General features: G+C 42.9%; 2 protein-coding genes across 4 annotated transcripts; one reads left to right on the top strand and one right to left on the bottom strand.

Moving 5' to 3' along the window:
* Window positions 1-79: 79 nt before the first annotated feature.
* On the bottom strand, window positions 80-5278 carry LOC109464811 (zinc transporter ZIP10-like). Its single transcript, XM_019761883.1, has 8 exons — window positions 5005-5278; window positions 4328-4497; window positions 3711-3872; window positions 3107-3227; window positions 2561-2842; window positions 1741-1821; window positions 1113-1300; window positions 80-443 (listed from the first exon to the last, which is right to left on the bottom strand). The coding sequence occupies exons 1-8, from the start codon at window positions 5276-5278 to the stop codon at window positions 258-260; spliced, it is 1464 nt and encodes a 487-aa protein (XP_019617442.1). The 3' UTR covers window positions 80-257.
* A 3477-nt stretch (window positions 5279-8755) lies between these two features.
* On the top strand, window positions 8756-14662 carry LOC109464842 (glycine N-methyltransferase-like). Of its 3 annotated transcripts, none has more exons than XM_019761926.1 (7): window positions 8756-8966; window positions 11924-12045; window positions 12562-12689; window positions 13113-13321; window positions 13765-13811; window positions 13968-14036; window positions 14201-14662. In XM_019761926.1, the coding sequence occupies exons 2-7, from the start codon at window positions 11939-11941 to the stop codon at window positions 14286-14288; spliced, it is 648 nt and encodes a 215-aa protein (XP_019617485.1). In that variant the 5' UTR covers window positions 8756-8966; window positions 11924-11938; the 3' UTR covers window positions 14289-14662. The 3 variants fall into 3 exon arrangements, with proteins under 3 accessions (XP_019617485.1, XP_019617484.1, XP_019617483.1); XM_019761925.1 differs by having other exon boundaries at window positions 13968-14066; window positions 14231-14662; XM_019761924.1 differs by having other exon boundaries at window positions 13968-14662.
* Window positions 14663-16386: the final 1724 nt, after the last annotated feature.

The following is a 16386-nucleotide window of genomic DNA, read 5'->3' as shown; positions in this document are numbered from 1 at the left end:
CCTTTTCTATTTTGACCGAGGTGTTTGAAATGGATCGAACACATCGAACCCCCTGTTCTATTTTGACCAAGGTGTTTGAATTGGATCGAACACATCGAACCCCCTGTTCTATTTTGACCAAGGTGTTTGAATTGGATCGAACACATCGAACCTCCTGTTCTATTTTGACCAAGGTGTTTGAATTGGATCGAACACATCGAACCCCTGAAATAGAATATGGGGTTCGATGGAGTTCGATGGGTTCGATTCGGATGGGTCTATTGTCCCAGCACCTTCTCCAAGTCATCCTCAAATATAGCTATCAGCAGCATGATGACCACGCCTGTGAGCATGCCTGCCGATTGTACAAGGACATGAACAACCGCAGAGTTAGCTGTCTTCTTCTTCTTCTGATCGTCTGTGTCACTTCTGTCCTCCGAGGATCCATGGAGCAGTTCTGGTAACTTGAGAAGGACAGAAAGGCGTACATGACCAACTTAAATAGAGTGAATTATGTATGATAACCACGACAATTAAAATACGATTTAGACCCAGAATGTGCCTCAGAATCAAATTCGTATCACAAGACAATGCAGTCAAAGGCTGACATGGCTTGGCCGCGTACTAAACATGACTACCTAAAGAATACCTAAAAGAGCCTTAAATCGAAGACCTGGTGGGGAAAAGGAAACGAGGCAGACCCAAAACCACTTGGATAAGAACTATAACAGATGATCTGGCGTCCATGGGATTATCCTGGCGATCAGTAAAGAACATGGCCAAGGACAGGCCCAGAAGGAAAGGAAAAAGTCATAGCCTTATTTCTCGCTAGAGATAATCAAGAGATAATCAAATGATAAAGTGAGGCATGAAGAGAATGCTCAAGTTTGGGATTGTGTTCGCGCCGCAAAAGCGCCACCTACATCGGCTACATATAGCGGCGAGAAGCAGTACTACAGTCAGAAGCTCTGAGGAAGGTGTCTGATAGACATCGAAACATAAGCAAGGTAGGAAGAATATCTGGTTAAAGAGATATAAGAAAATCTCAGTATGCAATACTCAAGTAAGTATTACATTAAACCTAAACATGGCTAAATCTATCAAAGGATAATACTGACATGATTCAAACTCACCATGTCCACAAGAGCGATGTACAGAAACATGCCGCCGGCCAAAGCGAAGACCCAGGGGCCGACTTGGTTGGACTTGCCCATCCCGACTCCGACGGCCATACCCACGAAACTGATAATACCAGACACCAGGTTGTAGGTTATGGCGTGCTTGAATGACATCCCAGCTTTGAGAAGTATCGCAAAATCACCTGAAAACCAGTTGGAGACAAATAAGAAAAGGGCTCAATTATAACTAGAAAGGTAATATTGGCAAAGCAAATGCATAACGTTTATTTTCACATGGTCTAGCCTAACAAATTGCTGGTCTGTTTATTTTACTCAAACACATTCATTTGTGGTGATACCAGTGCCTACAACTCTGGCCGCCACTTGCTACATAATGTAACCCAACACCACCGAGTGTCTACTACAGCACCAGTTGCCATGGTGACAGACGTCTGGCCAAGGTCATTGAACTTATGTGTTCGGAGAAGAAACAGAGCAAAATTGTCAACGGCATTTTAGTCTTTTGTGAAGAAAGACGAAATTGTTCGCGGCCTTTATAGTAACATAAAGATTTACTTTCTGACGCATAACATCATTTACAAATTTTGTTTGTGTATTTTGGAAAGTTGTTCTTATTACTTACCCAACTCATGAGGGAGTTCGTGACAGAACACTGCGATTGACGTACTGAGTCCCGCGGTAAGACTAGCGGCGAAGGCAGCTCCTAGAGAAACAACAGAATACGTGAAAATACCTTTATGTTATAAATAAGTGACAATTCTGTCCTTAAGTTGGGCGTCCTTGGTGCTGAATGGCATTCATATATAAAATGTTCTCATTACCGAATGACACTTATATAAATGTATAGCTGCCCTTGGTGCTGAACAGCATTCACACTGATGCAGCTGTCTCTGCTGCTAGGTGAATGACATTCAAACAGACATTGCTGTCCTTGCAGCTGAACGACATTTACACTGCATGACTGTTCGTTAAAATTCAGTATAGCTATCCTTGGTGCTGAACAGTATTCACACTGATATAGCTGTATCTCTGCTGTTATACATTCAAACAGACATTGCTTTCTTTGCTTCTGAATGACATTCACACTAGACTATTCTCATTTCCGAATGACACTCACATACATACATACATACAGCTGTCCTTGGTGCTGAACAGTATTCACATTGACACAGCTGTCTGTACGCGACCATTGCGATCATTTTGGGGAAAAAACACGATCTTCATGCACTGAAAAATGGTTCACCAAATAACTGTAATATACCAATGGAGCCACCAAGTACAGTGGGTGCATCCTCGCTAGATAGATTTTAACAATGTTATAACAAGACGTACGGTGTAATATAGTCTAGCTTCCACCGCGCCGCGTGCCTGCGATGCTGGTGTGTTACACCGAGGGGCTGTTATACTGGCTATACTGATACAGATACAGAATGGAGCCGTACCTATAGTCACTCCGTCAGCGAAGTTGTGAAGTCCGTCTCCCATAATGACCATCCACGCTACGGACGCTATCCCAGCATTCCTGTCGTGGGAGTGGCCGCCATGGCTGTGAGAATGACCTTGGTGGCTGTGAGAATGACCTTGGTGGCTGTGAGAATGACCTTGGTGGCTGTGAGAATGACCTTGGTGGCTGTGAGAATGACCTTGGTGGCTATGAGAATGACCTTGGTGGCTGTGAGAATGGCCGCTAGGACGCTGTTCGTTATTTTCTTGAGAATGGACACCTTGGACCGCAAAAAGGAAACAACTGTCAATATCCAGTTTGTGTATATAGATCTTAGTCTCTACCAGGCTTCATAGGTGGCTGAAAAAAGATGAAATTGGCCAAATAGACAGATAACATTGAGCCTGCAGTTTAACTAGTGGCTATCTGGCGAGGGCCTCATTTGCATGATCACGAGAAACCTGTATAATCATTATACTTCATCTTTGAAGGTTAACATCATTTGGCGAAATTTTGAGACCGCGTAATTTTTGTTTACACTAACCTTCATCCATTAGACTCAGTTCTATTTCTGGTTCGTCGCTGAAGGTAGTGGACAGCTTGTAGCCTACGAAGTCTTCCCGATTTCTGAAGAAGCTATTTCGTAGATGTAGTCGGTCTTTCTTCTGTATATGAAATCAGGCACATGAACGCAAGATTACACGAACAGTGTTTGCTTGAGTAACTGTCTAATAAATTGTCACATTTTCAACATGTACCAAGGCCCAAAACAACACTACGACAAGGCTTCTCCGGGCAAAGGTTGAACATGGGTGTGGAAGGGTTAGAAACAGCCTGAAAAAGCTCTGTCGCAGTGTCGTTTTGGGCTCCGGTAAAACAAGATTTTCGTTGGAGTTTTGATCACCGTTGAATCAGAATTTTGCCTGTTGAAGACGATATTTTTTTTACATAACATTTGGAAACTACAAATGAGATGTTAACCTTATATATGCGAATACGGCCTTATATGAGACTTTCTACCAAAGTGCTATGCACAATGCACTACGGGTTTAGCGCAGGTGCAGTACGTTCTGCAGACGCGCTAGTGCCAGAGCGCTTGTTCAATTGAGCATGCGCCTTGATAGTTGCCAAATAAACTGAGGCCGTACCTTACTCCTTGCTGACGTCACCACACCGATAGTTTTCTCGAGGATGAAGAAGGAAAAAATCCCGACAAGCACCACGCAGCCTTTCCAGACGGAGCTGGCTGGGTCTGCCTCCGTCACGTGATCCTGATCGGCTTCATCGTGGTCGCCATGGATACCTAAAGCCTGGTGTGGAAAAGAAAATGTTAGAAACGTAGTTTTATATGTCTTCGTACTCACAAAATTAAGAACATGCATTGTCAATGTAATCTTAAAATTAACATGCCTGTCCTTGGTGCTGAACACTATCCACACACACACACACACACACACACACACACATTAACAGGCCTGTCCTTGGTGCTGAACGCTATCCATACGCAGCACACACACACACACACACACACACACACACGCACGCACACACACACACGCACGCACATACACATTAACATGCCTGTCCTTGGTGCTGAACGCTATCCATACGTAGCACACACATACACACACACACACACACACGCACGCACACACACACACTCACACACAACCACGCACGCACACACACATACCTGTCCTTGGTGCTGAACACTAACTAAAGACACACACACACACACACACACACACACACACTCCTTACGTACATGTGGTATGAGATGTAGCACGGCGTCACCAGACAGACAGCCGACAGCCAGGGCCACCAGGAACGTGATGAGGTATGTATAGAACGATCTCGTCGTCAGCGGTACCATGGCAACAGCCAATAGGGACACCAGGCTGATGACGGTGACGGCCAGGGATGCCCACCCCCAAACTGTGGGGAAAATGGCCAAATATTTGTTTGTAGAAATATACTAGTAATTTAATTGTCTTCGACAGGAATGTTATGTTTCATGGTGAATCAGCTGTGGTGTGGGTGTGTATGAATGTGCATAATTCGAGACGCTGTGGAAGGAAAATGATTTTTGGTAGGCGAGTAACCGTTGTGAAAATGAAGGTAAGGTTAAAAAACGATTTACCTGGCGTTTGCTATGTATGGATGTGTGTTTGTATATCGACAACTTAACTGAAGAAGCTGTGAATGGTCGTACATGATATTTAGTGGATGGGTATGGGTCGCAAAGAGAAAGGTCAAGTTCGGTAATGAATGAATTTAAGTGTCAAGTTAATGAACTGTGGGTAGTGAAAAGTTCTTTGGGCTGGGAGTAAGTGGTGTACGTATGGGCCCCCCAGCAGCTTGTTCTTGAACTGCAGGAATCGTTTGCTGAAAAACACTTGAAGGAGGATAACTCAAGAACAAGTCACTCATACTGACACTTACCGGCCCCAGGCCCGCTACCCAAAGGCTCAGTGGTTCGCACCGCATGCGTGTTGTTACTGTGTTGGATACAAGCACGGCTGTCGATTTGTGTGATGAGGAGGGGGCAGATGTGCAGGAACTGTCTCTCGCTGATCAGCGCCTCAGAAGTGATGGAGAAGTCATTCAGAATCTCTTTTGGGGAGAGACACTGTGCCAATAGAAAAACATGTAAATACAATACATAGTAGATAAGATGGAACTCGTTAACGTATATAGGAAAGATACAAGAAAACATGTTGTTTTGAATTCGTGAGGTCAAATCAGTCACCTTTTCATCCGTTTCGTGAGGCTCGTGGAAGTGTGCGCCTTCCTCGTGTGCATGGGCATGTCCGATTCTCGCTTGCTTCGGAACGCTTCTTCGCTTCAGTCTTGGAGCAGGTGAATCGAGTTCCGTCAACAGAAAGGAGCGGGAATCACGTACGTCTAAACGTTGTGCTTTCTTAGCACCATCTGAAGAACGCGAATGTCTTGAACTGCTGTGACTATCAGTCTTGGAGCCACCATCCACAGGATTATGTTCTGAATTGCGATCGTTTTCGCCATTTTTCCCGTGGCGCTCCTCGGCTTCGCCATGTCCTTCTTGTCCTATAGAACGGACGGGTTCTATAGAATCGTGTTCTTCAGGTTCTATAGAACCGTGTGTGAATGTAGAATCGTCTTCGTCAGGTTCTATAGAACCGTGTTTGAATGTAGAACCGTGTTCGCTAGGTTCTATAGAACCGTGTGTTCGATCTCTGTTTTCGAGGCGGCGAGCTTTGTAACTTGTCTGCTCTTTTGTGTCGTCTCTTGTATGATGATGTTCCTTGATCGTACTACTATCGCTGTGGTCTGTAGTTTGACGATGGTATCCCAGCTGGCGTCTGGAATGATCGTGATCATCAGATGAGTGGTTGTGGACGCTTTCCCTCCCATGGTGGTCTATGAGGTCCAAGTGTGTTGCGTAGTCGTGTTTCCCGTGCCCATGCGTGAGGTCAGCTTCCTCTTCAATGATCTGGACCTTGGTAGAAAGAAAACGGAAATGTTAGTATCTACCAGCCTCCAGAAGCGACTGGAAAGAGTAGACGTTGGCCAAAAAGACCGATAACATGTCAGGGCAGTTAATTTGCTAAAGGAGTACAATTAAGAGGCCTTAAGAGGGGCGAACTGTTCTCCGGAACAACTGCCTTGGCATGTTATCTTTCTATCTAATATAGTATCTAGTTCCTTGCCTACAAGGGGTAGGGCTACTAGTATTAGATTCAGGCACGATTTTGGATAGTCTCAGCGTATCCAAAACGTAGATTTGCCCCAGGAACGGTTCTGGATACGCGTTAACTATCAAAAACCATGCCTGAGAAAGGTTCTGGATAAAGCATGTTTCTGGCTACAACAGGGGCGTTCGACCATAACTTTACAAACAGTGGCTGACACGGTAATCAGATGGCAGTCTATTTGCGCCCCCTGGCGCGTGACTAGAGCATCGCATTTTTCAGTACTATTCCTGTCCCGTATCGAAGCAGATGATTTTGAAAGGAAACGTGACAATTGTAGATAAACACTTATCTCTGAGCAGACCTTTTAGTGGCTGCGAGACAGTATCAAATTGACAGGGCAGTGCCCTTTGCCAAGGCAGTGCCCCTTTGCTAAGCAAGGCAGCCTCCATTTGGCTTGTATGAAAAGATACCAGTACGAAAAAATTCCAATAAAAACGCATAAAACACGTGAAAATAAGCCGAAGCATAAACATTTGCTGGTAGAATAGACAAACGCTCCAATTCGTTTCTGGAATGCTTTAAAGTTCTTGTTGCGTCTCCGTTTAGAGAATCTTAGCAACACTTGATGCATCCATTCACAAGACGTATGAACATTCTACATTCTACTACATTGTATTTATAGCATTGTTTGTTTCCTAACAAGAAAATATCCAGTCTGGTTAACAACCTTTAGCTGCCGAGCCGAGCCTCTTTATCTCCAGACCCATTAGCGGAGAGGAAGAGAGAGACTCGACAGCTACAATAGGTTCAGTAACAAGACTACGAAAACCTAGAAACAAAAAAAAAATCATGGTTTACCTTGCCTAGACCCAGGTTTGTCAGAAGTTCCTCAAACCCATGAAAGTCGATGGTCCCGTTCCCCGTCCCGTATTTCTCGAACACGGAATAGAGTACCTCCGAGGTCAAGGCCGAATGTGAGTCCGGTACGCTGCTGTTTCCATGTTGACTTTCCCCATTCCTGTCCTGTAGGGTATCAGCACTCGACGGTAGCAACAAACCACTCAAAAGTACCATAAACAGAGCCAGAGAATACATATTGTTTGCGCTTGCAGGTCGAGAGTAAATAAAGGTAACTTCACTTAGACCACAAGAAACTCTAGCCAAAACTTCACCGTGTTTTTCACAGGCCCTGGGGTTTTTCTAACACTGTCCCGAGTTCCTTCGCCCTCGCTCAGTACTTGATACCGCGTGTAGCACAGGTGATCCCCTGGACAGTATCAGAAAAAAGGCACACAAGGCGACAGCATAGTCCTTGTACCAACAATCCTAGGACCCCGGACGATTTCATTGCAGAAAGCCCCACTTCGCAAGGAAATCTGCAGGTGGCCTACTTGTTAGCCTCCTGTGCAGACTTCTAGCGAGCAGCGTTCGTTTCTACAAGCGGCTAGAGCGACAATTTCTTTACGGTGGGATCTGAAGACAGTTGTCTCCGCGAAGAGAGCTGGGCTGTGTCGTCTGTCAGCTTGTAGTACTGTCTTGGCGTGCAGTAACCCCTTCTGAACCGCACCTGATATTGTTGCCACAACCTCGGTCTGAAACAAACGTAAACAGGTCAACGTTGACCCGGATTGTCTCACCTTTCATGCTCATTTTACAAAGGTTCTTTCAAATTTAAAACTAACAAAACATTTAATAGTCCATTTAACTTTTAAGGTTAGGAATTACGCAAGAACGTAAGAGCTTTTAAAACCTTTTCAATCTCTCTTTGTGGAAAGCAAAACATGCAGACAATGTCACAGAACTATTCAAGCGTTATATCTATAGGTCGCCCTTTCATTACATTGAGGTGCCCACGTTTTCCATGGTAGTTGACCCATACAAAGTCTTTTACGGCCCTGGGACACATTTGAAACATTAAAGGTATCTAGCTCCAGAAATCTTTGAATCTGTGAGGGGGACAGTGAGTGATCCTGTCAGAGAACAGACTAGGCTTGTCTGTTACCACACCTCAGCAGTAGCCATTTACTATCTTGTCTTCTTGTCGTAGCACTTAAGGGTACCCCTCCCCCCCCACACACACACATACACACACCTTACCAGAAGTGCCACTATTAAAGAAATGGTCAGGAACAGAAGAAGTAGACATCCTTACCTTTTACAGTGTCTTGGTCGTCTTGGGCGAGGTGTACCTGTAGGAACGAAGCTTACTGTGGCATGGCGGTCTTGTGTTTAGGGTCATTGACTCAGGATTCGAAGGTTCTGGGTTCGAATCCGTGACATGCCTCAGTGTTGTGTCCTTGGGAAAGGCACGTAACACTAACAGCTATTTCCTCACTTCACTCAGGCGAACATGGGGTCCTAGCTTCGGCTAGGGACGTGTTTCTTGGATATGTCGTAGGGCCGGAGGTCCCGTGTTTGAGGAGAGCCACACCTCAAGTTCTTAATGATCCCACTTCGAAAACACCAGGGGCCCTTCCCGGTGTGAGTGGTCAAACCTTACAGACCGGTTTCGAGGTCAACATTCTGAAAAAATGTGACAGCCATCTGTTATGTTAACCCTTCCACAACTGTCACAGTGGTAAATCTTAATGAATAAGCGAAGACGGTCCGAAAAAACTTTGCAAGCGGCCCTACACAATGTTGCACCCTTCTCCAAAATATCTGCACACGGCTCTTGCAATGAAACAAATTGCCATATGTACATAACGTCACAGGTTTTCTGTGAAGAAGGTAAGTCTACATCCTGTATTTTTCTGCGTAGGTTAAAAAGGAGTGGCAATGATCACAAAGTTTGCTCTAAATTCGCACTTCTTTGTACTCACGTGTTTTTAGACTGGCCCTGGAATACGAATCTACCGAAAGACGATTCGAACAGGACATTCCAAATCCCTACTTCTATGGATTATGCAGAATGTGCGTGTCTAAACTCCCAAGAGGAAAACTTCCCCCTATGTATGGTTTTTAAAAGAACACCTAGAAAGGCAACATTCCAATTAGATTATTTACAACTTAACGCTGGTCATAGAAAGACTCAAGAGAGGCTTGCCCTTAGCTAATAAACCGAGAATAAATAGCTACATCTTAACTGCTAGGTCGTGCTTAGTAGGTGTGGTAGAGTTATTACAAAGATGACATGTTACATGTAAGTAGCAAAGTTTTTTGTTCACAAAACCTTGTCTAGCAAGAGCCGTGATTAATAAAAACTATTCAATCATTCACCAACCTGATGTAACATCCGTGTCCATAATATCACCAGGGTCCATAATATCACCACCTTGAGAAATAGTGTGCTTAAAGATATTTTTACTGCAACATACCCTAGGTATGTACATTTGAGTTGTGCAGGAGTGCATACCAAAAGTATGTTGCAGTAAAAATATCTTTAAGCACACTGTTTTTCAAGGTGGCGATATTATGGACCCTGGTGATATTATGGACACGGATGTTAGTAGGCACAAAGTTTAACATGGCATGCTGCATTGGTCCACCTACCTACAAGCCGGGTCTAGACACTTTGCCTGGGTCAAACCTGTACCTGGTTATGTCTACCAGTGCCAGGGTGTGGTACATTGTACCACTAAAGCGACTAAGACAAGCATTAAGAGTAGGGTTTGTTAAATCCACATTGCATATCCTCTTGGGTGACTGGGATTTCTAAACACTGAGACATTGTCAACAAGAGTAGAGTCTACTGTCATTAGGCTTAAACATCAAGTAAGATAATTAATTACACATTTTATTGCCAATGAAATTTCAAACAATGCTACCAGAATCAACAAAATCAGTAAATCTTGTCAGAATGACATAATGATTTATGAGAGTATGATGCAAGAGATGTACAATTTAAAAATATCACAAAGAGAACATATCAAAATCATGTTTACATATGTCTGTCTAGGTGTTGACTAACCGACTCAGTAGAATTCTTGTTAGAATGATGTATGCTTTAAGAGAGTATGATGCAAAAGATGTATGATAAAAAAAATCACAAAGAGAACATATCAAAAGGTTTAAACAGAAAATCATGTTTACATATGTCTGTCTAGGTGTTGACTAACTGACTCAGTAGAATTCTTGTCAGAATGATGTATGCTTTAAGAGAGTATGATGCAAAAGATGTACGATTAAAAAATATCACAAAGAGAACATATCAAAAGGTTTAAACAGAAAAATTAATCATGTTTACATTTGTCAGTCTAGGTCTAACTGCATGGCTCAGTAAATCTTGTCAGAATGATGTCAGTATGCTTTAAGAGAGTATGATGCAAAAGATGTATGATTTTTTTAAAAAATCACACAGAGAACATAATGAACAGGTTTGAAGAGGAAAACATTTGGCCACCCAGGTGTTGACTGACTTAAGGCTCTCTTTACTTAACCGGATCACGTTTTGACTGAGCCTGACATTCGTAGAAGAATTGCGGAAGGCACCGTGCCCCCCAGCCCTGATCCCTACATATTTCACACAAACATGGAGGCGCATACAATGTCTGCACTCAACCATACTACTGCACAATCAATATTTGTTCCAGCAACCAATATTAGCTTCTGTCTAAAAGGACAACTCCCAAAGAAAACCTGACTTGACTTTTTGTTTTCTCAGGATCAGGTATTGTAGCTAAGCTCAAAAGAAGTGAGAGGAGAGGGCATTATACACCTGCATGGCTCTTCGTTTTTATTAGTATCAGTATTTAATTTAGTTATCTGTAGTTCTATGTGTACCAATTGTCTGTTTTTTTTATACCAAATGTTTCTTCTGTTCCTGCAATTAGCCCTCGGGCATGAATTTGCAATAAAACAAATACTTTACTTTGTAAGTTTCTTTCTCAAAATTTGACAACATATTTTTCGAAAGGCTGCATTATCCGGTTAATCCACAGCTGAAGGAAGTGACGCTCCGTTCTTTAAACAAATTCTAGCCCCAAGGTGACAATAGTATTTCATCATCCATGCATGTCTGTGACTAAGCAAGTGTAGTGTTGACTGAATAGAACACTGAAGTTGAAGGTTGATCCTTAACTTTAGCCTCCAGCTTAAGTTACAGTAAACATAAAATGCAGGAAATTAAAAACCACACTGAGAGTGTCATTACCTCTGTGAAAAATGGAGGTATTGTTTTCTGTGTGTGTGTTTGTGTGTGTATGTGTGTGTGTGTGTGTGTGTGTGTGTGTTTGAGTGTGTGTGTATGTGTGTGTGTGTGTGTGTGTGTGTGTGTGTGTGTGTGTGTGTGTGTGAGTGAGTGAGTGCATGTGTTCCATATATTTGTGGTAAGCATAACATGACAACTGAATAGATAATTATCATCCTGATATTTGGTATGTCAGTAAGTCTTGAAAAAATGAAGGTCGGGATAATTTATGGGCCTCCTGGTGGCAGACCTTGGTACTGCAGCAGAACTTCCTGTTTTTGTACATTTTTCCTGGACATACTACAGTATTGGTATTTTTTAGGCAGATAGGTTTTCATGTCCAGATCATTTCTTAGTTGTCAGCCATGGACTTCCTGTAAATAGATATTAGAAACTCCTCCAATGATTGTAAAAGTTCTGATACCTATCCCATAGTAGCCACCCAATATTGTATTAGGTACGTTATTAGCCTTATGAAAGTGTAGTTAATATGTACTAGTAGATGCCATACTAGACCCTGCACAACTGTTGTGCAATACTCTTTTAATGTATTTTCCAGTGATTGGATCTGACAATGCAAGGACAGACAGACCCTGCCCCCTCCACTCGCACAGGCTGGCTGAGGACTGTCCTGGGACAGAGGAGCTGCAAACGGGTCCTGGACACAGCCTGTGGGGATGGGTAATTATGTTACATTAATGTCATATGGCTATACCATATGAAGGTAAACATTATGCATTTTACTTCAGATATTCAGGGAAAGGCTTTCATACAACGTTATGAAATGTGCATTTTTTAAAGAAAGTTGATTTTTTATTTAGTTCATTTCAATTTTCACATCAAAACAAGGTTCATATGAAGTTCCCTTAGTATACATGTTTTGGGTTCCTTGGTTACATGAATGAACTGCAGAGACAGATGTTTGTTCACCCTAGACTTAAATATGTTTAAGATAGTACCCATTTGGGAAGAATTCACAAGAAAGCTTGTTCCATAGTGATGTAGTAACAGTTACTGTTCTAGGTAAGAACAAGGACATTATCTCTGTATAATGTCCTTGGTAAGAAGCTTTCTATGTGGAACTTTATCCTTAGAGATGGAGTTTGGAGGAAGAAAGGGTGATTTGCTCAATTCCGTAGTAGTTGCAAAACGCGTCCTGGCCGAGAAATGTTAGAGTGTGTTCTGCCCTGTGTTCAGGGGAGACTCCCTAGCCCTAGTACAGCAGGGTCTGGAGGTGGTCAGCTGTGACAGCAGCGATGCCAGCCTGAGGAAGGTCATGACCTTGAGATGGAAGAAAAGGACACAGCGTGGATTTGACACATGGGGTGAGGAAATGAACTCAACCTTTGTTAATTTTTCATAGATCACAAGCATTGGAAAACAACGAAATTCAATACATGTACCAAGTAGGAGATTGGAGTTTACTTTTACACCACCAGTAGTGTCTCTCACCTGCTTATGTTTTGATGTCCATCAGACATCTTCCTCAGAACTTCTAACTAGTGTGCTGCTCCTTGCTGCTAAGAGTAGCCAATATAGCAATGTTGTGATACAGCTTACTAGTATCTACTTACTTTAAAGTATAACTGAGTGATCAGTCAAATACTTGTCCTTATATTTTAATAGGACGTTAGGGGATGTCAGCATACGTCTACATGGCTCAATACATGTACATGTACAAACCAGCTCACAATATGTACAGGAATGTCGACATGTTTCACATTAAGTTATCATTTCATTGTACACAGTCATAGCGAAGGCCAGTCCATCAACCCTGGAGCATGACCTGGGACAGGACGGAGTGGTGATTGGTGCAGGATTTGACGCTGTTCTGTGTTTGAACGACGCCTTCGCTACGTTACGTGAGGAGGACATGAGGTCAGCCATCTCCAACATGGCCGTCCTGCTGAAGAAGGGAGGGGTCATGGTGATTGACCAGTTGGAGGGAGACACACAGGTAAGCAGGCTTCGAGTAATACATGTACATGTAAGAAACAGGAGGAGCCAGTAGAAACAGATGAAAACCCCTCTGGTCCCGGGCCGGGGTTCGAACCCACGACCTCCCGGGCACCAGTGTGACTCTCTAACCGCTCGGCCGAAAAGGTCTAGACCTATCAGCCGGGTCAGTTGGTAGCGCCTCACTGTTACATACATATGAGGGTTAAGGCTTCCAATGTTTGGGCAACTTGTGCTAATTAGGTAGACTCTACCAGGCTTGACAAGTGGCTGGAGTGAGTAGAAATTGATACACAGATAACATGTAGTTCAGGTCAGACTCTGCTAAAAGAGTACAGTTTGCTGCTCCCAAGCAATATTCAAACTGTATTCCTTTGGCAGACCTTCAGCCATCATGGTTATATTAAAACATGTTGATTGACCATTGCTTAATATGTTCTGTAGGAAACTGGTCAGCTTGCAAATGATACCAACAAGACAGTTAAACCACGGTATGTGCATATCTATTATCCACATTCAACCTTTTTTTGTTGCTTGTTTTCTTAGATAAAACCTTCTTGACATGTAATACTCAAAAATGTGTAGTAAGCTGTTGCTGACATCATGCATAAAACAACTCTAATGACTTCATGTTAACCCTAACACAGGTCATCGTCCTCGAGGCCGTTGACCCTGAAGGCTTTTGAGAAGCTTCTGAAGACCAGTTTTGTTGGAGGGTACACCCACACCCTGTACGCCCAGCACAGGTCAGCTGAACAGGAGGGACAGCCTGTCAAGTTCTACCATGTCATCGATAAGATTTAGTCAAATGTCTGTATGTCAGCCCATCCCTAGAATGTACTGTGACTGTGTGAATCCTGTAATGTAACTGTTATGGAGGGTACACCCACACTCTGTACGCCCAGCACAAGTCTGCTGAACAGGAGGGACAGCCTTTCAAGTTCTACCATGTCATCGACAAGATTTAGTACAATGTCGGTAGGTCAGCCCATCCCTAGAATGTACTGTGACTGCGTGAATCCTGTAATGTAACTGTTATGGAGGGTACACCCACACCCTGTACGCCCAGCACAGGTCAGCTGAACAGGAGGGTCAGCCTTTCAAGTTCTACCACGTCATCGATAAGATTTAGTCAAATGTCTGTATGTCAGCCCATCCCTAGAATGTACTGTGACTGCGTGAATCCTGTAATGTAACTGTGTTGGAGGGTACACTCACACCCTGTACGCCCAGCACAAGTCAGCTGAACAGGAGGGACAGCCTTTCAAGTTCTACCATGTCATCGATAAGATTTAGTATAATGTCTGTATGTCAGGCATTGCTAGAATGTACATGACTGCATGAATCCTGTAATGTAACTGTTATGGAGGGTACACCCACACTATGTACACCCAGCACAAGTCTGCTGAACAGGAGGGACAGCCTTTCAAGTTCTACCATGTCATTGACAAGATTTAGTATAATGTCGGTATGTCAGCCCAAAAATTCCCTAGAATGTACTGTGACTGCGTGAATCCTGTAATGTAACTGTTATGGAGGGTACACACCCACACTCTGTACGCCCAGCACAGGTCAGCTGAACAGGAGGGACAGCCATTCAAGTTCTACCATGTCATCGATAAGATTTAGTACAATGTCGGTATGTCAGCCCATCCCTAGAATGTACTGTGACTGCGTGAATCCTGTAATGTAACTGTTATGGTGGGTACACCCACACCCTGTACGCCCAGCACAGGTCAGCTGAACAGGAGGGCCAGCCTTTCAAGTTCTACCACGTCATCGATAAGATTTAGTCAAATGTCTGTATGTCAGGCATTGCTAGAATGTACATGTACATGACTGTGTGAATCCCAGAATGTAAATGCACCCAAAGAGTTTTTTTATCTCCAAGCAGATCCTAGGGTGGCACTGAAAGACAGTATCAAATTGGCAAGGCAGTATCCATTCGCCAGCAAGGGTCCATCTTTCAATTTGATGAACTGTCTTTTTCCACCCTAGGATCTGCTTGGAGATTAAACATTGTTACCCCCAAGTAGATCTTTTGGTGACTGGAAGACAGCATCATTGGCATGCATGGTACACATGTACAATGTAGTATCCAATACAGAACCTGAAGATAGAAAAATATATCAGAGTACAAAAAAGGAAGCCTGGTAAAATGCCTAAAAACAAATAAAAAATGTAAGCCAAGCCTAAACCTCTGCTTGAAGTGTACAAATATTACATGTGAGCAACTTCTATCTTCTAGGTGAAAATCCATGACATTTTATTATGTGAATGACTTCCACATTTGTATTTTTATGCATTTGTTTGCCTTTAAATAACTTACGTAATCTTAATATAAGTATAACATACTAGGTAGTGAAAAAGACAAGAATGACAACTGTTGTTTATTGATTATTGAAAAGTTCTTTTTTTTCTTCTCGTTTCAATGTACATGAAATGTAAGGGCTGCTTCAGCAACCTGGACTGTATACTCATTATTCACACCTACATCTGGCTTCTCAACTTTAGTGACAGGGTGGCCAAATGTAAATCAAACTAACTCGCATTTGGGCTGGAAACATACAATCTTATTCTTGCCCATAAATATCAACTTACTGGACATTAAAGATAGCACTAAGCCATATGTCTTTATCAAAATGCACTTTATAAGATGCAAACTATGCTATAGCACTACATCAAGACTTATACATAAGTACTGCAAAATAAAATGATGGTGATGTAACACTTGAACTTGTGTTGTATATGCCATGTGGGGTGAGGTGGGGGGGGGGGTAATTTGTAATGTTGAATATGGAAAGGGAAATGGACTACCAGATGTCTGTGCTACAATGTACATGTACGTACTAGTACATTATAGCACAATTTGGCAGAACATACTGCACCTGTGCGAAACCTAGATTTTGGTCAATGTTGCATCAGAATTTTGCCCATTGCAGATGATATCTTTTTCCGACACAACATTCGAAAACTACAGAAAGGATGTCATCCATAAATACACAAATTTGATCTTTAGACAGACATCCTGCCATAGTGCTAAGATGCACAATACATTAGGGGTTT

The sequence above is a fragment of the Branchiostoma belcheri genome, unplaced genomic scaffold, assembly GCF_001625305.1.
Source record: "Branchiostoma belcheri isolate BF01 breed outbred unplaced genomic scaffold, Haploidv18h27 scaffold141, whole genome shotgun sequence".
NCBI classification, from domain to species: domain Eukaryota; kingdom Metazoa; phylum Chordata; class Leptocardii; order Amphioxiformes; family Branchiostomatidae; genus Branchiostoma; species Branchiostoma belcheri.
Note: the sequence above shows the minus strand (reverse complement) of the source record. Positions and strands in the feature narration are given on the sequence as shown.

Coding starts and splice junctions, on each gene's coding strand:
- LOC109464811 (XM_019761883.1), bottom strand. CDS start 5,278: ATGTTTTCTTGTATCTTTCCTATATACGTTAACGAGTTCCATCTTATC. Junction 3,873..4,327: donor TGCTACATCTCATACCACAT/GTACGTAAGGAG, acceptor TTTCCACACCAG/GCTTTAGGTATCCATGGCGA. Junction 444..1,112: donor ACATCGCTCTTGTGGACATG/GTGAGTTTGAAT, acceptor GTCCTTCTCAAG/TTACCAGAACTGCTCCATGG.
- LOC109464842 (XM_019761926.1), top strand. CDS start 11,939: ATGCAAGGACAGACAGACCCTGCCCCCTCCACTCGCACAGGCTGGCTG. Junction 13,322..13,764: donor AGTTGGAGGGAGACACACAG/GTAAGCAGGCTT, acceptor TATGTTCTGTAG/GAAACTGGTCAGCTTGCAAA. Junction 14,037..14,200: donor AAGACCAGTTTTGTTGGAGG/GTACACCCACAC, acceptor CTGTTATGGAGG/GTACACCCACACTCTGTACG.